This window comes from Halichoerus grypus, chromosome 10, assembly GCF_964656455.1.
Source record: "Halichoerus grypus chromosome 10, mHalGry1.hap1.1, whole genome shotgun sequence".
In the NCBI taxonomy this organism is placed as follows: domain Eukaryota; kingdom Metazoa; phylum Chordata; class Mammalia; order Carnivora; family Phocidae; genus Halichoerus; species Halichoerus grypus.
This window is the reverse complement of record NC_135721.1, coordinates 131,028,213-131,050,784: the sequence shown is the minus strand read 5'-3', so window position 1 is coordinate 131,050,784 and position 22,572 is coordinate 131,028,213. Positions and strand designations below refer to the sequence as shown.

Genomic DNA, 22,572 nt, shown 5'->3' with positions numbered 1-22,572 from the left:
GTTAATAGCAGCTATAATCCTGAAATTAACCCATACTTTACACTTACCCATTGTCCTGCGTGGCACATAGCCATCGTTAAGCACGCAGAATGAAGATGTGTAAGCATCTGTTGTGTCCTATGTAAAATTTAGAATTTGCTCAGTGCATTATTTCTGTTCCCTCGTTCCTATGTGTTTGTTTGCTTTGAAAGACCTTCATAAAAGGTTACAAACACCAGTTACTAGCTAAAAGCTATTCAAATCCCATGAACAAACATCATCTAAGTTGCTTGAGGGATTTTTTTTTTCTTTTGGTGCTTTGTCAAAGGCCTTCAAGAATGGTGCAGACTCAAGCAAATCGGTAATTTCAAACTTTCAGGGAAACAGGTATTCTATGTGACGCTTCATGCTACCAGTCTCTACATATTTAGATTGGCTCCAGCAGACTCCTATTTAACTGGAGACTAAAATTGTGTATTTTGAAAGCCCCAAAGCATGATTCATTATTTACATCAAGGCCTATTTAAATTCTAACATTTTATAGCATTTCATCAATTCCTTCTTCCCACCCCATTCCAAATCAGGTAAAATGACACAAAACACCATTTCCATGAATTGCGGTCTCTTTTTCCAGATTGTTTTCTGCTTTTTCATTAAATCAAAAAGGCTTCACAATCATTTGAACTCAAATGTCATTTCATGCTGATGGCTGAAACTTTTATGGTAACTATGGCAATTTTAAAAAGGATATGAGGAAGAGAATCTCTTCCAATCAAAAGAGGATTTTGTCTTCAAAATTCATCAAAGAAGAATTCCGTCTTTAGTTGTGTTTTTCAACCACAGGTTCTCCCCAAACTCCCTCAAAGAAATCCACCATCTTTGTCACTGGCCCCTGACGATCGCACCTGCATCCAGCAGAGCCCACTTCTCTATTAGGTCCAGTGCACATAGCGCCTACAGCCCATGGTATCTTAGGAGTCCATGAGAATGTTTTCATTTCTTTTAAAATTTGAAAAAAGAATGACTATAATCCAGCTTAGGTTACATTTGTCTTTATGCCAAGGGACTCATAAAATATACTTTGTAATATTTGCCTTATGGAGGAAGACTCTCAGGAAGGCAAAAGTGCTCAGAGCCCAGGAAAACCATAACATAGTGCTGCATTCAGCCTAACTATGGAAGTCACTTAGAATCAATCCACACAATGGAATTCGTGGTCAAACTGCACAAATGCGATGCTACTTAGTTATATGGCCTTGAGCAATGTCTTTGAGTCTCCACTTCTCATAGGACTAATCCTCATAGACAATAGTTATCGAGTTCTTGCCATGTCCCAGGCCTGGTGGGGAATGCTCTGCATGGTTTATCTCCTGCAGTCTCTTAGCACGGCAGCCCCAGGCCGTGGTTCTTGTGATCTAGGCAGTGTCATCTACCTGTCTGGACACAATGAGGTCATGAGGAGCAGGAGGGGACCCCACTCTGCTCTTACCAGCGGTGTGGACTTGGACAAGGAATGTCCCCTCCCAGAGACCGACTTTCCTCATCCAACAAGTGGGGATCACAACAGAATCGGGCATCGGGTTTGAGGAGGGTGTGTTAGTTAGGGCAGGTCAAGCACTTTCCACGGGGTCTGTGCTTGAGTAGATGCTCCATGCGTGGTGGCTATTACTATCCTTCCCTAGAAAGTGACCTTTCCTTTGGCGCCCTATTTCTGAACTTCCTATATGTGGAATCATACAGAATATCCCCTTTTGGGTCTGGCCTCTTTCACTGAACATTATGTCTCTGAGATTCATCGATTTTTTTTTTTTTTTTTGCATGTCATAGTAATTTGTTCTTTTTTACTGTTGTATGCTATTCTATTGCATCTGTTCTCTTGTTGATAGAAATCGGGTTATTTTCAGGTTTTGGCTGTTAAGAATGAAGTTACTGTAAGTATTCTTGAATATGACTTTTGATAGACAACAAACTTTATGTCTGTTGGAAACCTACCTAGGAGCGGAGTTGCTGGATCATAAGTACTGAGGACTGTGGTGTGCTGGACGTCATGGTAGGCAGGGGCTGGGAATATGAGAGAAAGCAAAACATCCATATGGCCCCTGACTTCAGCCTAATTAGGAAGATATGGCAATAACTATAAATGGGATATCTGCACACACCACAAAGGACCAGTTGTGAGAGTGCGGGGGAGAGGGTGGGGAGCTGATCTAGGAAGGGCACAGGTCCTACAACCAAAGGGAGCTTGACGAACTCGGGAAACCAAGGCAGTCTCGTTAGTGCAGAAATGAAAGGGGAAACGGAGAGGTTGGTAGGGTTCAAACCAAAGCAGGTATTGTGATGGGTTTTCCACTAATCTCACCAAGGGAGGGACATAAATTTTTTGAAGGGGAGGAAGAGTACTGGAGAGAGAGTGATCTAATCAGATTTGTAGTCTGAAAACATTTGTCTGGATTAAAGGAAATGTGTGTAAGCAAGCGAGGAGGCAGGGGGACTCATTAAGAGATATGAGCCCTAATCCTAATGAGCAACCATGTTGGCCAAGTTTGGGAAAGATGGTGCTGGAGAGATGTGGACCGTGTCAAGAACCATCTTACACACAAGCGTAACCATTTTTTGTGCTGGTTTAATTTAATTATGGTCCTTCTGCCACCAGCCAGCTCTTGTAGTCCGTACTTCATAAGTTTGAGCTGGATGACTTTAAACAATAATTAGTAGGGGCGCCTGGGTGGCTCAGTCATTAAGCGTCTGCCTTCCGCTAAGGTCATGATCTCAGGGTCCTGGGATCGAGCCCCGCATCAGGCTCCCTGCTCCGTGGGAAGCCTGTTTCTCCCTCTTCCACTCCCCCTGCTTGTGTTCCCTCTCTCGCTGTGTCTCTCTCTGTCAAATAAATAAAATCTTAAAAAAAAAAAACAATAATTAGTAGATTAGTAGTTAAATCCAAGTCCTCTTCAGGCCAGTTATTTTCCATTGTAACTACATCCTGAGGAGGATTCAGTTCAGTTTCTCAGTTCATTTGCTCATCCACTTCCGTGTTATCATGGGTTTTATTGACATCTATCAGACAAACTCTAGCAATGATTCCAACGTTACTCCCAACTGCAGTACGATTATGAATGTCAGAGATATTATTACAAACAAATCAGAGGTTATGACTAGTATTCATTGTCCCCTTCCAACAGAAGTGACCCTTCCCCTGTCCCTAATATTATTGTGCACAGCAGTATAGAAAGCCAAATTCAAGATTTCAGATGTTCTGTGGGCATAACCAGAGGCCTCTCTTCATCTCACAGGATCAAACTGAGATGTATTCCCAGGAGGAGGGGTCTTTTAAGGTGCCTCCTAGGCCAAGGCCATCAGTGCTCTGCTCTCTTAACTCCCCTCAGTCTCTAAGGGATTTGAAGTTACTATGGGCTCTCCTTAGATCAAGGGGAATTGCTAGAAGATTCCACACTTGCACATTAGTATTGCAGTGGGATGGTTGGGTGCACAGATGTGAAGCCCCACTGCTCGAATTTGAGTCTTGGCTCCTCTCCTTAAGGACTATGGAAGCTTGAGCAGGGCCCTTAATTTCTCTGGGCCCCATTTCCTCATCTGTAAAATAGAGATGGTGATAATGATAGCATAGTTCTTTCCAGGGTTATAAAGACTAGATTAATACATGTAGATACAGTGCTCAGGCCATGCCTGGCTGTATGGATGTCGGCTGGTTATTACCAGCCTCTCTGATTCACTTCCATTGGATGGAGTTAGTTAACTATTGAGTTGCTACAGAAACTGGCCATGTGAATTCTGCTCTCACGTGCGCGCTGAAGCAGGCACTGAAGTTAGTATCTACCACACTGCTCAAAGCTAGTGCCCACTGGGGGGAATTTTTTCAGGGTTAATCCTCTGAAAACATTGTTTTTCCTCCTGAGAAACTGGCATATACCACTCATTTTAATGTGGTATTACTCATTTTTTCTGTCTTTGCCTTTGCTACCCAGAAGCTCAGAACATGCTAATGTAACATGTGGACTCTGTGGCCAATTTATTTCCTTTCCCCTTTTTCGATCAACTCCTTTCCATTCTTTGTCTTTTCCTATTCTGTGAATGTCATATTTCTATTTCATCCATATTCACTATACATTTATAGGCATATTTGAGAAACTTTCTGAAATTCTGTTCAGTAACTAAAAAGGCACAGATGAAATCACAAAACAAGGGGCGGCTGGGTGGCTCAGTTGTTAAGCGTCTGTCTTCGGCTCAGGTCATGATCCCAGAGTCCTGGGATTGAGCCCCGCATCGGGCTCCCTGCTCGGTGGGAAGTCTGCTTCTCCCTCTCCCACTCCCCCTGTTTGTGTCCCTGCTCTCGCTATCTCTCTCTCTGTCAAATAAATAAATAAAATCTTTAAAAAAAAAAAAGAAATCACAAAACAAAATACATCTCAGAAGTACAACATGTGTGTTCATTAACAGCCTGTTTGCAAAGGAAGCTTTGAGGTGAGAGCGAGTTTAATCTCCACATCTGTGCAATGAGGGGTGATGAGAAAACCTACTTTAAGGGGTTATTATAGGACAGGAAAGGATTAATCCATAAAAAGCATTCAGAACCGTGGCAGCATATCGTAAGCACTCGGTGCTGGTCACTGGTGTCACAGTCACTGGAATGACCTGTAGACATCACGATGGAGGCTCTCCCAGATGAGTTCCTGGGAAGCACTTAACACAAACAAGCCCTAGACTGTTCTCCAGATTTTTTATACCAAATCTTCCAGCCAGCTTCTAAATTTTGTCCGGTGTGTGTGTATGTGTGTAATCTTTAATAAAGCCTCGTGTTTTGGATTGTTGCTGTTTTCCTACCTTCAAAAATGGAGAGTCACAATGCTCCACTTTATGTCAAATGACACCAAACAATGTTGAAAGCGATGCAGTTAAATACTAGCAACAACCTCACAACAGGCCCCCTTCTCCAGTTTAGATTTGTGTCATAATTAACAGGACTTCACAGACGTGTGCTGTCGCTGACGGAGCTTGTGCACGTACAAGGATCCACACTGAATGTGACGCCGTGTCCACAGACCAGCCTCCTGCCTTTGCCTCCCCAGTCCCATCTTCTTCCCCCTCCACAGTCAGTCACCATTACGAATCTGCATGTTTTCTATAATTTCTTCCTCAAGGGAGAGTATTATAAACAGTACATCTAATGTTGAGTCTTTAGGTATGCTGCTTTTCAGAGCACGGTGGCATCCCTCCTTCACACCGACCCTTCCCATGCTGCGCTCCACCATCTCGTCTCCTGCCTTTTTCTCATCACCTTCTCTCCCAGATTCCTCCCCATCCACTCCTACGTGCCCTCATACATCCCTGATCTCAAAAACAAAAACAAATCCCAAAAAGTCCCTTCCATCTACACGGCAATGGCATTAATGGTAGTCTGTCTCCTTCCCTCCACTGTTAACTTTCTTGTAAAAATACTTCTCACTTCTGCCTCCAAATCTCTCATCGCCCACTGCGTAATCGTTTATAATCTGTTCACCACCAGCAACAGCACCCCTGTAGCTACCTTCCGCCCCTAAGCTGGATGCGTCAGTCTCCTTCGATGCTTCCAGATCTTGTTACTCTTCTCACCGTTAGGATTCTGCACCCAAGAATTCTCGGTTGTTGCTCAGTCTCCATCCCCAACCCCCAGGCAGACTGAATCATTTGAGCCAGGCTAGGCCTTTAGCTGAGTCAGAATCACCTGCAGGGCTTGTTAGAACACTGAGCTCCACCCCCAGTTTCTATGAAATAGTTGTTGAAGGCAACATCGATTTTATCCCACAGCACCACACCTGATTGGGAAAATCTTTTTTTTTCAGGGTTGAGTCCTGTGAAAAATGTTGCATCCTAACATTTCCAGGATCCTGCCCTCCCCCGGGGTCTCTCATCACAAAAACTGCAGCCACTGTCGCCTTGGCCAGGCCTTTTCCTCACACCTGCGTTCTTTCCTACGTCCCCTGTCGCGACGGGGCTACCTTAGCCGTCCGATGCACACTCCGTGCAGCAGCAGGACATCATCATCTGGAAGCCTGTTGAAAATGCAGACTCTCAGGCCCCAACCCCAAACCCACTAGACCAAAACCCGCATCTTAATAAAGCCCCCAGTGATGTGTATGTGCCTTAAATGTTAAGCACTTCTCCCTAGGATGAGAATGATCCTAAAATATACCCCTCCAGTTGTGCTTGGAGTGGAGACCGTCCCAGGCTCACAAGGGAGCTGGGAAGTGGGGACGCCAATGCAGATTCCTGCCCCACAGCCCTGTTCCCTTCTGAGTCCCCAGGGGGCAGGGTGGGCGCTGCGCTCCAGGGGCCTGGCTGCAAGCATCCTCTTGGGGACCCAGGGCGGGTCTCTTTGCCCGGCGATTCCAGAGTCCACTCCAGCTCCCTAGGCCTGGACCTCGGCTGATCGGTCTTCTCAGCCTTAAGGTTTTGCCACCAAATAGGGGCAGCTCTCCTGGAGGCAACCGCGCCACCGGTTTCCCGCCCCTCTTGTCCCGAAAATAGAGGAAAGTTTCCACGCACCTTTCCCATAGTCGGCTGCCCATCTCCATGTGGATGCCATCCTAGCAACTGCCAACGTCCAAAGCCGAGCTCCTGCTCCTCGCTCATCCTCCCCTTCCCCCCCTGTCCTTCCGCCGGGCCGACCAGACACTTCCGGCGGCGCCGTGATCACACCAGCAGCTGCCGGGGCTCACGAGGCCGCAGGGACAGGTGCTGCGCACGTGGTGGAAATGAGGGGCGGGAGCTCGGGCAGAATCAGAGAGAGCCCGCTTTGTCCGCTGGGGGAGCAGCTGAAGACTGCCCTTTGGAAATGCAGTCATGATGTTGCCAAACTGATTTTTTATGTGAGATCTCCTACTTGGATTGTGGCAAGAAATTTTTAACAACTTTTTTAAAGTACGAGAGCCAAAGCAAACCTGTCATCGGCTGTATTTGGCCTGTGCTCAGAACCTAATTCCTTGACTTCGGCCCCCCTCCCGTTCCCTGGGCTCGCCCCATCACTCCGCCGGCTCTCCAGCTTCTGCTTCCTTCCTTCTATTCCTCCGCCCACTGAGTCTGCGCACCAGGGGGAGTGCAGTAATATCTGGAATCCCTACCTCCATCTCTTTGTGATGAAACCCGCCTGATAACCGCCAAATTATTCTAAAATACTGCTCTAGTCATGTAGCTCACCTTTCTTTTCAAAGCCCTTTAGAGACTCCCCCTGGCCTCCAGCTGTCAAATTATCTCCATGGCATTCTCTTCCCCTCCGACCCCGTTAGCCTGCTGTTGACTAGAGCTCGTAAGATTTGGACAAGCCTGGTGGTGGTTGGGAGATGGGAAGAAATGGACAGGTTCGAGAGGTATTTAAAAATTAAAGTCAGTAGCACCAGCTCCTATGACCCTCTGTACAAATAATCTACTGCCTACTTCCTACCAAAGCCTAGATAAGATGTAGCACATGGTGCACATGAGTTTGCAAACTGGCTGCCTGATGGTCAAATTTGTTATACGAGTATCTTGTTTAAGCTGCATTGCTTTAAAAAAAAAAAAAAATGCAGTCTAAAATTAGCGATTGATTGTCTATAAAAATCAGGATTCTTGGGGCGACTGGGTGGCTCAGTCGTTAAGCGTCTGCCTTCGGCTCAGGTCATGGTCCCAGGGTCCTGGGATCGAGTCCCGCATCGGGCTTCCTGCTCAGCGGGAAGCCTGCTTCTTCCTCTCCCGCTCCCCCTGCTTGTGTTCCTAATCTTGCTCTCTCTCTGTCAAATAAATAAATAAATAAATCTTTAAAAAAAAAAAAATCAGGATTCTTGGGGCACCTGGATGGCTCAGTCTGTGAGGCATCTGACTCTTGATTTTGGCTCAGGTCATGATCTCAGGGTCGTGAGATCGAGTCCCACATCCAGCTCCATGCTCAGCACAGAGAACTGCTAGAGATCTCTCTCTCTCCCTCTGCCCCCACTCCCCACTCACGCACTTGCTCTCACTCTAAATAAATAAAATATTAAATTAAAAAAATCAGGATTCCTGTCAAAAAGTTAGTGGTGACAAATCCAGACCAAACTTCTATGAGGCAACTACTGGCTAGAGTTGAGTGTTAGCTGCCTCTTCAGATGTAGGGCATGCTGTTTACATCTTCATCTAGCCCTACTAACAAAAATAAGGCTTTTGGACACTTTAGAAATGAATTTAAAGTGGGAATCAAATATTCCTGTTGTCCTAGAGCTTCACAGGTAAATAAAGAAAACAAGGTAAAAAGTTAGCAACAATATATAATGAACTCCCCTGCCCCTCACCCACACCATTGGATGTTTTCTTATATTAGGTTTACTTGCTCATGCGCTCACAAAATGTTAAGTCCCGGTCAGTTACATAATTCAGCTTCTGGCACATAAAGGAGATAAGCCTTCATTATTAAAATTTCTAAATGACTCAGCTATAGCCATCCTCCTGTGCTGGATCTTCCGTTGGCCTTCCAGATGCATCCATCTACCACCCCTCTCCAGCTCTGAGATAGACCGACTCCAACAAACTACCTCTGGATTCCAGTTGGGTTTGGCCAATTGCGGGCACCAGCTGGGTTTTGGAGGGAGAATGAGGCTGGCTGTCTAGTCTCCCAGCTCTGTCACTGCAGGGATGTAGCAGGTTAGCTGTGTCCCACTTCAAATGAAAGCAGCCTTTCCCTGAGTTCCAGAGTGAAGGAAGTGGCTGCTCCGTCCTCTGGCCTCTGATGGTACACAGCCCTCCTAGTGGTTACCCACACCTTTGGAATCTTGGCAAAAGTTTTCTCAAACTCCCCTAATTGGAGGGTGCTACCTAGCTCGCGCTACAACCTGATGATACATGCCTCTAACCTCACCCCTCTAACTGAGCACTAACCAAATGCATGCAAGAAAAAATATCCTCAAAAGAATCATTTTCTAGAATCTGGTTATCGGTTTTGGGGAACATTTCGCAGCAATTTAAAAGTTTGCTTTTATGTCTTAAAGAATCTTAGAGTTACATATTTTATCTTTAAGTTGGAATCGCTTTTAAATATTTAACCAAAACATGACATATGCAATGTTTAGCCTTGAAGGTTAAAAAGCGACTGCCTCTAAACTTAGGTATACTTAATCCTAGAAACAGGCCCATTTTTGTATTATGATCCTTCCATTGGTATTTTGGTGTATCAGTGCCATCTGCTGGAAAGTTAAGAAAATCAGGTCTTTCTAAATCCCAAAATGTGTATCTTGGGCGGGGCGGGGGGGGGGCAGAGTAGGGAGAATAGTAGGGGGGTAAATGTACTATTTTAAGTACATAGCTGCTTAACTTCCACATCATTATCAGTATAAACCCAAATTAATTACATAGCTCTACAATTAAAGTTTAAAATTTATAATAAAAAAAACCACCCTAAATATTTCTTTCTCTTGATACATTTCTTGGTTTCTAAAATCTTCTGCCATTCTGCTCTATGCATGAAACTCAACATGCCCCAACATGTCTCAGCACTATCTGGTTCTTTTACCAAGATCTAGAATACTGATACAGATGTAAGAGACACATGAAATACGTCTAGACAAAACATGCATTACATATATTTAAATGCAGTGTGTACTTGTTTTTAGCATCTGACAAAGTTTTGGTGGCAGTGAGTAGACTGACACACGATGGGATCTTTCTAAAGTGCTTTCACCACCTTGAAGAGACATATATAAACAACATGACCCAACCGTTCAATTTTCTTATAAATAAAAACTGCAACACATATTCTAAATGATAATATAGAAACGTAAAAGGTTGCTTAACCGATTTTAATAACATGACATAAAGCCCCTACACTTGATAGAATCGTTATGCAAAATACATAGATGAATACTGTCTTCTTTTAAAAATATAAAATAAATAAGCAAGACATGTGAAAATAGGCAAGTTTCATTAAATAAATGAAAATTTTAAAAAAAGAAACTTTTGCTTTCCATATCATTTGAAGAAGGGAAATTATCATTTTAAACAATATTCAAGTTTATTAAACAAATTAAAAAAAAAGTATTATAAAATGTTTAACTGTCATCAGCTTCGAGGTTTATGTTGCTCCCGAATTTTGCATATAACTGAACTTTCAGATCCGCTAACACTCGCTGAATTGATTCCACTCTGGCTTCTAAGGCGTCGATTTCTTCTTGCAAATTTTTCTGGGGAAAAAAAAATCATTTAAATTAATTCTATTCAATGGATGGTTTCTGAGCATCTGTGGATGAAATAATATTTGGGAAGAATTTTAGGTCAAATTTTCTAAACTTGGGACAGGCAGCTAAATAACACGGATAATTAAATCTAAACCAAAAGTCTGAATGTGGCCATTTTTAATTCATGATTTATATTTGCTTATTATAGAATAAATCAAGCCTGTCTTCTCGGTTTTTGCTGATTTAAAAAACAAAATGGATAAAAGAAAATTAATTCCTAAATTATCACACCCTAATAAAGAAAGAACTTTTATACAAACACTTCTGGTAAACAGTTTATCACAGGCCTGGCTTCTAACACAGCCTCTTCCAAATGCCCACAAAAATAACTATGAAACTAGAAAAAAGGATAAAAATTCACACGACCAACACTAATTAAGAGTAACAACTTACAGTCAGAATCTGGGAGATATTTTTACCAACTGCGAGGCCCCTGGCGCTACTGTGAGAGAGCGCTAACGAGGGAGGGCCTCGTTTATGACACAGAGCAGCACTGCCCACGTGGAACGCATGGGATGTCAGAAGTTCCTTCCTGGCCAGGATCAAAAAAAGGATTTCTCGGGGCGCCTGGGTGGCTCAGTCAGTTAAGCATCTGCCTTCGGCTCAGGTCATGGTCCCAGGGTCCTGGGATCAAGTCCCACATTGGGCTCCCTGCTCAACAGGGAGCCTGCTTCTCCCTCTGCCTGATGCTCTCCCTGTTTGTGCTCTCTCTCTCACAAATAAAGTCTTAAAAAAAACAACAAGAAAAAAGGATTTCTCCTAAACATGACCAAAAAAATATGAAGTCACACAAATGGCATACCCATTAATATTAGGAAGAAGGGATGAATGCTAGTATTGACAATGTTATTCTTTTAGAAATCTGGCTGATGAATCTCCAAGTATAGCCCCCAGATCGCTTGGAAACTCGTTAGAAACACAAATTCTGGGGCTGCGCTCCAGGCCTCCTGATTTGGAAATTCTTGGGATGTCAGTGATTGGAATTTTCAACAAGCCCTCTGGGGGACTCTGATACATGCTAAAGGTTTGAGAACCACGGCTATAAGAAACAGAAATAAGACGTACAGCTATTATAAAGGAGATAAAACTTCTCTACCCAGAAAACCTAGTTCATGAGTGAAATTATAACATGCAAGAAAATTATTTTAAAAGCACAATCCTGGGATGCCTGGGTGGCTCAGTCATTAAGCGTCTGCCTTCGACTCAGGTCATGATCCCAGGGTCCTGGGATCGAGCCCCGCATCGGTCTCCCTGCTCCGCAGGAAGCCTGCTTCTCCCTCTCCCACTCCCCCTGCTTGTGTTCCCTCTCTCGCTGTCTCTCTCTGTCAAATAAATAAATAAAATCTTTTAAAAAATAAATAAATAAATAAAAAATAAAAGCACAATCCTATCATGTATCACTCATTTCTTAAAAACACCTGAAAGGCTCCTCTTCGCCTTACGGCCGGGTGAGTGAAGACTGCAGCCCACAGGCCAGACCTAGCCTGATGCTTGTCCGTGCAGTTTTCCTGGAATGCGGCCACGGGCATGCATTTACACGTTCTGCTTTCATGGCAATTGTGACCTAGCCCGGGTGGCTCACAAAGCCTGAGATATCTGCCATCTGGCCCTGCACAGAACGCTTGCTGACCCCTGCGAAAGTCAAGTCCATTTATCAACTCGATTGACAGAGTTCTTCAAGCTGTGGCCACAATTTCAGATGCTCCCAATATCCAGCAAATTAGAACTTCTCTTAGTTGTGTTTTTGTGCCATGATCTTTTTATGACCATTTACACACAACCATCACACATGAGTCTGGAACATCGTGCCCCCCATTCTGGGGAATACCCACTTCCTGCTGAGCCATCTCCTTCCCAGGGAGCCCCTCCTGACCATGCGCACTCCTCTACTCTATGTTCTTACAGCACCTCTAGGCCCACACCACCTTCCACTTACTAGTTATGCTTGCTGAACTTTCTCTTTCCATTTACACTGTCTACTCCCTGCAAGCGGGACCCAGGCATATTTCATTGTCCTCTCTGTGCACTGGTTCATGGCAGACCCTAATACAGAGTAAGCACTCAACAAATATTCCTGGAATGAATGAATGAATAAATGAATAACATAATAAAGGTTCACTAGCTGTGGGGGGGGGGCACGGGGAGGGTGGCATGTTCATAGTAGTGACAAAAACCATCAACTATCTTGAAATACTTCCCACAAGATGGTTAGGATGGTTAAAAAAGAACAAAATTATAAAATTTTACTGTGAAAGAAAAGATTTAAACACAAGCGGAAACACCAATGTTTCTGCATAAAAAGATTCAGGAGTAAAAATGTTAGTTCTTCCTAGGGTTTATTAAATATGGGTTTAATTCAGAGAAATTTTTGCTTTCTATGACATTTGAAGAAGGAAGACTAACATCTTAAGTAATATCCAGATTAATTAAGCAAACTGCAAAAGAATTAGAAAATGTTTGATTGCCATCAGCTTCTCACGCACAATGTGACCGCTCCTTTCACAGACAGTTGGAGGGCGTGTGAACTGGAAACTCCTTTCATATCATGTCTCAAATGCCTCAGATGCTAGTAATGACACCTGTCTGGTTATTTCCCTAAAAGAATTTCCTAGACGAACCATGAGAGACAATGGGCTCTGAGAAACAAACTGAGGGTTCTAGAGGGGAGGGGTGTGGGGGGATGGGTTAGCTTGGTGATGGGTATTAAGGAGGGCACGTTCTGCATGGAGCACTGGGTGTTATGCACAAACAATGAATCATGGAACACTACATCAAAAACTAATAATGTAATGTACGGTGATTAACATAACAATAAAAAATTTAAAAAAAAAAGATTTTTCCTAAATGTGAAAAACACTCAGGTGTAAGAATGCTCACTGCAACATTACTGTAGGAAAATACTGGAAACAAATTCATGTTAACAACAGGAGGGCAATGAACAGAATTGGTGTCCACTAGCATGACGTTTAACAGTCGTCAAAAATGATGTTTTTAAAGCATGTGTGCTTGGCCCAGAGCAAGCCCCTGATGAAGATTTGCTGGGCAAATGAACATTAAATAGAATGAGAAAGTACTTCTGGTGGGAGGTTAACTGACCAAAATGTGAAGCAAACCTACAGAGAAAAGAGAAGGTAAAAACATAAAAGAACCAATGAGAATGTTCATGATGGATAGTTACCTCTCGGTAGTGGGATTACAGGCAATTTTCCTTTTCAACTTTATGATACTCTATAGTTCCCACACAGTTAGAGCATGGGTTCTGGGGTCAAAAGGCCACTCCCTCTGTGTCACCCTGAGTAAGCCCCATGACCTTTCTCAGCCTCTACCCTTCAATCCCTTCAATTCTAAATTGGGATGAATGGGCCCTACTTGTCAGAATTAAATAAGATCGGGGCGCCTGGGTGGCTCAGTCGTTAAGCGTCTGCCTTCGGCTCAGGTCATGATCCCAGGGTCCTGGGATCGAGTCCCACATCGGGCTCCTTGCTCCGCGGGAAGCCTGCTTCTCCCTCTCCCACTCCCCCTGCTTGTGTTCCCTCTCAGGCTGTGTCTCTCTCTGTCAAATAAATAAATAAATTCTTTAAAAAAAAAAAAAAAAAAAAAAAAAGAATTAAATAAGATCATGCCTGCAAGGCTTTCACCGCATGCCCGGGACATTGTAAAAACCCATGGAGTATTATTACCTAGCACCCGTTATTTCCCTACACCTGGAATTAGCGTGTCCTTTGTAACACACACCCTAATGGGAGCGTTAGCCTCCCTCACCCAGGGAAAGACTCCAGCATACCTTTGCTTCTTCTAACATTTCCTGTGTTTCTTCTTGAGAATGGCTAATGAAAACATCACCAATTTGATAAGGTATCATTAAGCAATCATCATCTGCAAGCATGATGTCCTCACAAGCATCTTCTAAATTCTGGAGTTGTTTCTAGAAACACAAAAGCAAACGGCAATGAAAAGCACACTCAAAATCTGCTGATAGGGGTGAGTAGCCAATTTTAATTTGGGGACACCAACTCTGTGAAAGACCCTTTCGCAAAGGTATCACCTCACAACCTAAGACTTCCTTACATTTCTAGATGGCATTTCCTAAGGAAGCCCTCAACAGCTAAGTCACTGTCCTCTAGCTACTTCCAGATTGCTCCGAGTGCCTGCAGAGGACAGCGGGCATCTGTGCCCACTCAAAATGTCCTCCTACCCTAACAGGTTCCGCTTGGTGAATTCTGCCTTCCTATGGTAGAACAGAAACAGAGCAAACCGCCATTGCTCAGCCTCGCCTGATGAGAGGAGGAAAGCAGCTACGAACTGACATTCCACCAGTCAACTGCACTGGGACGGGACCTCGGCTCAGAGGGTCACATGAGGAGAGGATGGGCATAGGCCTGACATGCGGGGCGGGCAGGGGCTGGGGTGGACCCAGCTGGAGGCGGCGGCGGGCTCTGGGATCACTGCAAACAGCAGCAGTTCCATCGCCAGCCACGGTCTCTGAGACGTGGTTCTGCGGCCTGCTCCCGGAACCCCCGCCCAGGCTCACCCCCTCAACAATCTGTAAGTTCTCACACAGCCCTTCAACAAGGTCTTTTTTCTTAAACCAACTAGAGTGGATTACATCATCTGCCACAAAGAGCGCAGAGAAATAGAATCACTGAATTCAGTTTTAAAAAGCTACAGTATAGGGGCGCCTGGGTGGCTCAGTTGATTAAGCGTCTGACTCTTGATTTCAGCTCAGGTCGTGATCTTGGGGTTGTGGGATCAAAACCCACATCAGGCTCTTAGGATTCTCTCTCTCTCTCTCTGCCCCCCCCATACCCCCCTTGCACGTGATCTCTCTCTCTCTCTCTCAAAAAAAAGCTATAGTATAAAGACCTTTCATTTTTCTTAAATAAGATACATTTCTTTAGTACCTTTTTTACTTCTATTTCCTCCTTCAGCTCTGTAATTCTACTTGTATTCCGTGCAAATTTGTTTATCTTTTGTTGATCTTCAAAAGTAACGTTGACATCTTCTGCAGCCTGAAAAAACATTTTAAATTTTTTGTAGAATTAATTTTCCTGGAGAAGTTATAGGTTAGCTTTTTATATAACTCGGAAATAATTCAATAAACTACTTGCTCTCATACAGTCAAGAATCCCAAAAGGTACAGAAAATCACAAACATAGGCCTTATAAGTTTTTGCTCCACAACCTCAAGATTTGCTCATACATCTATCATCTCTTCTGATAGTCTACAGAATAAAGCATAAGCTACAAAAACATTTCAAATATAAACAATTAAGAATAAGTCCTGAATCAAGTCAGCCAACTTTGGCCTAGAGCAGAATTTCTCGAGTTAGAACATTCTTTCATCCAGATAACTCAGGGAGCAAATGATGTGGTAGTGAGTTCTGGTAAATGCTTCATACCAGTTTCTGCTCTCAGAGTTAAAACCAGCAGAAGCTTATTAAAGCTGTCAGAAATCTGACAGTTTCTAATGTTTAATGCAAATGATACACTGGCTAGAAGGTTACTACATATGTCAGTGGCTGTATTTCACACATGGTAAAAATTATGTTTCTTTTAATGCAGAACCTGTTTACATGTCTTCATTAAGAATAAGGTATAATGTACTATAAAATGATTAAAATCGAATGTTTAAAAATATTTACTGTGATTAAATTTGTAAATAAAATTAGAGTACTTAGATGACATATAGTATCTATAAAATCAAAAAACATTCATTGAGCTCTTACTATGTATCAAGAACTTTCTAAGTGCTTTATCATCACTGTTAATCCTCTAATAAATCTTAGTAAGTAGGATCATTAGGAAGTATAACTATTTTACAGATGAAGAACGTGTGGCACAGAGAGGGTAAGTAATTTCCCCGAAGTCACACAGCCAGTAAGCGGTAGAATTCGATTTCAACCCAGGTAAGCTGACTCAGGAGTCCAGACAGGTCCACTAGCTCTTAGAAACGGAAGGTGAAAATGAATGTGGGCAAGCAACCACGCACATTTGTAAGAGGCAGCAGGAAGTCCTTGGCTTTCATCAGATTCTCAAAGGGGAACCATATATTAAAAAAAAAAAAAATTAAATACCAGATTCTCCTTAGAGTTTCCCCTCATTTATAAAATAAGAACAACAGCACTTGTGAAGGAGGAAAGAGAGAGAGAGCTTCAACAAAGACTATTTTTGCTCTTTTGTAATGATTCACAACAACCACGCCTCATCCCTTCGCCTGGTCTCTCATGACCAGTCACAGAGAGGTGTACACTTTTATTTCTCCAGAGGCTGAAAGGCAACCTGTTGTGTCAAGCAAGATTGGAGCTCAGTGGACAGAACACCAAGGCAGACACCTAGAACTCAGCACACACACACCCCCCCCATCGCCCCGGAGCTCTCAACACACAACAAGCACTTTGATATGCATCAGGCTCAGCATCAGAGACCCAGAGGATATCCTGAAAAAATCCTTTGGATCACGATATATATAGCTTTGAATGTTCAACCTTGGGCATGATTTTTATGACTATGGAAGTTGGGAAACACTGAGCTGCACTGTAAAAACCAAAGGAAAGTCCATATTCAGATACCCTGGCGTTCAAGTGACTTTGCCTACATAAGAACCAGCAATTCCTGAAGCAAACAGGGAACGGAGAATTCTAGAGAGTTCCTGCTTGCCTGCAGAGTTTAAATACTGAGGCCCCGAAAACCTGAATATGTATTTATAGACGCATTTGTCATCGTGAGGCTTGAACAGGGTAATTCCCATGAAAGCAACTACCACGGGACCGGCCTAACACACAACTGAGGCTAATATATTGTTTCTGAATTTGAATCTAAATCCCGCTTGATCAGACTCACACACACACAGTTTCTGAAAAGTCGTGGAGGAATTTGGCCACCTGTTTCTATCTTTCCAAAGCAGGCATTTCCTATCCTAGCCTCACCGCACAGCACCCCAGCATGTACTTGGGACCATGTACTCCATTTCCTTAACCGTGGTTTTCTCACTGGGGTTACGGGCTACAGTCGGCGTGTGAAGTCCGTGGTTAAACTGCATGCCACCCAGTGGAGTTCTGTTTACAGCAAAAAGTGAGAAGTCAGCACCTTCCATAACTAACGCCAGTGGCTTGTTTTCATCCCACTGTTCTGGAACATTCCTACATTGCGCGAAGCTTCATTTTGGCGGGGAGGGGCTAATTCTTAACTGGGGATCCAGAGACACTAAGAAGTCCCTTTACCCCCTGAAATTGTGTGCAGCATGGCATGTCCTGTAAGTGCATTCCTCTGGAAGGGTCTTCACAGTTTTCCTCAGATTCTCAAAGGGATCCACACCCCCAAAGGTTAGGGACTCCTGCGTTAAGAGAAGCCAAGGCAGTCGTACTCACTGCCGCTCACAAAGTCACGAGAACTCAAAGAGAAAGGAGTTGGTTCTTTGAGACAACACAGAGTGGTTGAAATAGTGAATGGATTCAAATCCAAGCAAGCAGGAACTTGGGACAAATTATTCAACTTTGTAGCCACCTCAGGTTTGTTACCTGTAAAATGGGGACGCTGGTTCCTCCTACCTTGCAGGGGTGATAAAATGAGGACCTGTGGATGGAGTCACCTTTCAATAATGATAGCTAGGTGCTTTATTTCCTGAACAATGTTTACCCAAAAAGTCATTAGAGAGGAAGAACAGACAAAGATCTAGAAGAAAATTCTGCTAGGCCGGGGAGAAATATGACTGCTCAATATTCAAAGTGGAAATTAAAATTCCTTGGACCCTGACTGGACCCTTTTCTTCAAACTCAGCATCTTACAGGATTATGAGAGGAAAGTGAACCACACTCAGTCTTGCCCCACTGAGTCTTGGCTATTACCAGCAGAATGTGGACTGACAGCTGGGTCCATCAGTGTTCTAAAAGCCTAGGAGAAGGAAATTCTGGCCAATTTCAGTCTGCCTTTATTTTTGTTTTTTAAAGGTGTCTGCCAAGTCTCCATGATATAAAATTTTGCTTTGTATTTTTATTCACTTTTCACGCCTACAGTACAGTCATTCATTTAACAACTACTTGGCAAATGTCTCCCACATGCCAGAAAACTGCCATAGTCCAACCCTCATGAATACCTGCAAGCTTACATTCTAGAGGAGGTGGGCAAAAGACAAGGTGAACAAGATGATGCTAGATGATGATGACACACGTGATGGGGAATGCAAAACAGTGTAGGGGTTGCAAGTGTTAGGGGCTAAGGAGTGAAGGGGGCTTCCTTAGATAGGGAGGTCAAAGATGGCCTCTCTGGGGAGGGGATATTTGTACTGAGGATCAGGGACAGAAATCAAACACAGTCCTCTGATGGCCAAAAACCAGATCTTGGAAAGCAGACCTTTGGAGAGGAGAGGACTAAACCACCTCACCTGATCACCTCACCAGAAAAGCCATGACCCACTGAGATGTAAACGTGTTACAAATGTAAAGTACTCCAAATTGCAAACAGTTTTTCTTAAACTCAAGAGGCTATCCCTATGATATTTCATGCGTACTCACTGACATACCCATTTGCTCCCAGGGCAGGCAGAGAGCCAGAGTGTATGTACAGTTAACCTGTCAGAAATTGTTCACAGCACTGGAAAACACCTGCAGGAGGCTGGTGCATCTATCACATCAGTCTTACAAGACAAAGAAGAAAATCCTTCATGCTCTGGCCACCACCCACCCGTCAATATGTTCATTTGCTATCTTGGCTCAACCTCCCCCGATCCTCTGTCATTCTAGCCACCCTTTCCTTAAATGTACCCAGCGTCTCTGCAGGTGATCCTCCCCCTCTAGAACACCTCATCCCTTTCCAACATTCTCTTCCCCTCCTTATGTCATCGTATAGATCACACCTTCTCACGAAAGCCTTCTCTAGTCACCAACAGACCTTACTCCAGCCCTCATGTCACAAGTCCTTTCTGTCATAGTTCTTAGCAGAGCTGGAAATTCTAGTTTTCTGTGTGACTGTTGAGTAATGCCTGCTCTCCCCCAGAACGTAAGTCCTACAATGCTATGAGGATAAGGGGATATAAGCATTATTATTGCTCATCACTGCTTTTCACCTAAAACTGAAATTGTGCCGTATTACATGCTCAGAAAGTTCGCTGAATGAAAATATGTTGGTAATCAAAAGTTTTGCCAAGTCCAAGGTTCAAATCGTTTTCTCACCATTCCCTCGACCTTTACTTCATCTCTCTGAACTTCGGTTTGCGTATTTGTCAAAGAGGGCAGAGGGAGTTGGGGGGGGGGATATGCAACTAGTACCATCTATGGAATTAAACACCGTACCTAACAAAGGGCCCTATTTATTTATTTATTTTTGAAGATTTTATTTCTTTGACAGAGAGAGACACAGAGAGAGAAGGAACACAAGCAGGGGGAGCGGGAGAGGAAGAAGCAAGCTTCCTGCGGAGCAGGGAGCCTGATGCTGGGCTCGATCCCAGGACCCTGGGATCATGACCAGAGCCCAAAGCAGACCCTTAAGGACTGAGCCACCCGGGCGCCCCGTCAAAGGGCCCAATTTAAGTACAAAATAGAGGTGGGGTGAATCTCACAAAGTTTCATACTCATCTGAATCACCTTAACCCTGAACCCTACCCCGGTACTCAGTAAGAATCTGTGGATGATAGACCAGCAGAGTGAGCAAATCATCCTGGTTTGCCTGGGGCAGCCCTGGTTTTTACACCCTACAATATGCTCACACTATGCATATTGCTGAGTATGAGAGCCAAGGAATTTGAAGCTGAATGCAAGCAAATCCCTTCAGCCAGGGGACTCCCATCAGACAGGATGGAAGTTAAAAACAGAGGCTCTAGAGTCAGAATTGTGCTCACTTTAATCCTAACTTTGCCTGTGCACTTCAACTGCCTCATCTGTAAAATAAGAATAAAAGCACTATCGGGGGTAAGATTAAAATAATGCACACAACTCGCTTAGACCTAGCACACAATAAAAAGGAAAGCCTCCATAATCATCAGATGTTATTATTTCTCTGCCCCCTCCCCATTTTATTTTTCTTCTATCCAGATATTTTTAAGCACCTGTGTAGACTCCGTGACTCATACGCTGTAAACAGGAGTTCAGCTTCCTAAGTAGAATAAAAGGTGGGCTCTGGGAAAAACAAAATAAAACCCGAGTTTGAACTCCAGCTCTGCCTATTAGCTGAGTTATTTTGAGGCCACCAACCGCTCTGTTAAGTTTCTCCATCTGTAAAGTGGGAGGAAACCGCGTCTTTGCTAAGTTGCTGGGAGGATCAGAGACAATAAGCAGACGGCTTCTTGGCCCAGGCCCGTCATCCATCCTCAGTACAGAGGGTTTTAGTCTGGACGCACAGGGACATCGTGCGGGTGCGGGCGGCTCAGGGCCAGACACAAGGGCTCTGGGGCCAGATGACCTGGGGATGCAGGGTCCTGCTCTGCTCCTTACAGCTGGGTGACCTTGGGCAGGTGACTCCACCTCTCTGGGCCTCCGCTTCCTTATGTGCAAATGACAGTGCCAGCAGCACCCATGCTTGCGGACTTGCGAGGGTTAAACGTGACAACCCAGGTAACATGCCCGGCGTGATGGCCAACGGCAGCCCACGGGACCTTCGGCTTCTCCCACCGCCAACGACAAGGCCTGCGCCGCGGGTCCTCAGGCTCTCCACGGCCGTTCTCAGCACCGCGAGGGGCGACCCACAGGCCCCCGAGGGTCCCGGCCCGGCTGCCCCGCCTCGGCGGGCCGGGGGCCTGAGAAGACCTCCAGGAAGCCGGGCGCGGGGAGGCCTCGCCGCGGGGCCGCCCTCAGGGCCGGCGGCTTCGGCCCCCGGCCGCACGCCGGGCTTCAGGGCCGCGCACCCCAGGCAGCCGGCGCCCGGCCCCCGGCGGCCGACCCCCCGCCCGTTGCCCGAGCATCCCGCACCCGGAGCGCCCCACTCACCGCCTTCTTCATGGTGGCCGCCATCTTGGGACTGGACTACGGCGCGCGGCGGGGAGGGCCGCAAGGGCGCGCTCCGGCCCCGGGCCGTCTCTCGCTCCCTGTGGGCTCAGACCTCCCCGCAAATACAACACTGGCTCCATATTCCTTCCTACTGCGTCCTCGACCCGTGGTTCCTAACGTGCGGGACTCAGGGAGGAAACACATCCTGGAAGGACTTGGTACATGCCAATTAAAGGCACAGGCAACGCCCTGTGGGCCGACAGAAAGTGGGGGGTGTGGCGAACCGCCCCAGGGTCCCGCGGCCGGCAGCAGGGGGCGCCCCGCGCAGCGCAGCGGGGCCGGGGGCGGGGCCACGAGTGGACGTTAGGGAAGGTGTCTTTCATCAATTCCCCAAACTTTGTAAGAAACAATCGGCGTACTTTGTTAAAGAGAGCTAAAAACAGATGACCTTGGCTCTAGGATGTGAGATGTATGTGCCCTGATAATTCGCATGGTATGAAGGAGGAAGTACTATTAATTTATTCAACAATGTTAACGAGTATTACCGTATACCCTGACACTTGTGCCTCCCTATTTTGTTTTCTTTTTCTTTGTGTGTGTGTGGGTTCCTTTATACTCTTAACACTTATTGAACACCCCAAAGATCTTCTGTTTACATAGGTTATATTCATCGATATTTACCATTTAAGAAATTAAAAAGAGGGCGCCTGGGTGGCTCAGTCGTTAAGCGTCTGCCTTCAGCTCAGGTCATGATCCCAGGGTCCTGGGATCGAGCCCCGCATTGGGCTCCCTGCTCAGCGGGAAGCCTGCTTCTCCCTCTCCCACTCCCCCTGCTTGTGTTCCCTCTCTCGCTGTGTCTCTCTCTGTCAAATAAATAAAATCTTAAAAAAAAAAAAAAGAAACAGATTTTTTTTAAACATTAATTAATTCATTTAATAAATAAACCCATTCCATAATAATATAAGTAACATTTTAAATTATACGAAATCATTGGAAACTGGCATGGGCTTCTGAAAACAAGGAAGAGGAAGAAGGATGTAAGCACTGTTGGGCCAGCATCCAACAGTGTTTTGTACAAGGGGCTCTGGGTGGTGGGGCTGTTCACCAAGACAGAGTCTCATGGCCTGGGAGAGTGTTGATTGATCTGGACAGACAGACGGACAGTGGGCTGACTGCTGGCAACCATGCTACTGGCTCTTCTGACTCTGTATCTCACCATCTCTATCACCCCTGCCCCAGCCCTGGCATCCTTTGAGCTGATCTCTTTCCCAACACAGAACCAGTTCTATAAGTACAAATGGGGCCTTCTGTATCTTCCATTAAGCATCCCCTCCTTTCCTTAAATTTGAGCATTTCCAACCTCGCTTCTGGTTCCAACCTCGCTTCTGGTTCTTTCCCTATCTGTCTGGACCAATAAAAGAAAGAAGTCTGTGGTGCCGATGGAGA

The 22,572-nt window shown here is 44.9% G+C and overlaps 1 protein-coding gene across 1 annotated transcript; it reads right to left on the bottom strand.

The window, feature by feature from the left end:
• Positions 1–9,758: 9,758 nt before the first annotated feature.
• On the bottom strand, positions 9,759–21,322 carry PFDN4 (prefoldin subunit 4). Its single transcript, XM_036070848.2, has 4 exons — positions 21,127–21,322; positions 15,113–15,220; positions 13,996–14,136; positions 9,759–10,157 (listed from the first exon to the last, which is right to left on the bottom strand). The coding sequence occupies exons 1-4, from the start codon at positions 21,148–21,150 to the stop codon at positions 10,026–10,028; spliced, it is 405 nt and encodes a 134-aa protein (XP_035926741.1). The 5' UTR covers positions 21,151–21,322; the 3' UTR covers positions 9,759–10,025.
• Positions 21,323–22,572: the final 1,250 nt, after the last annotated feature.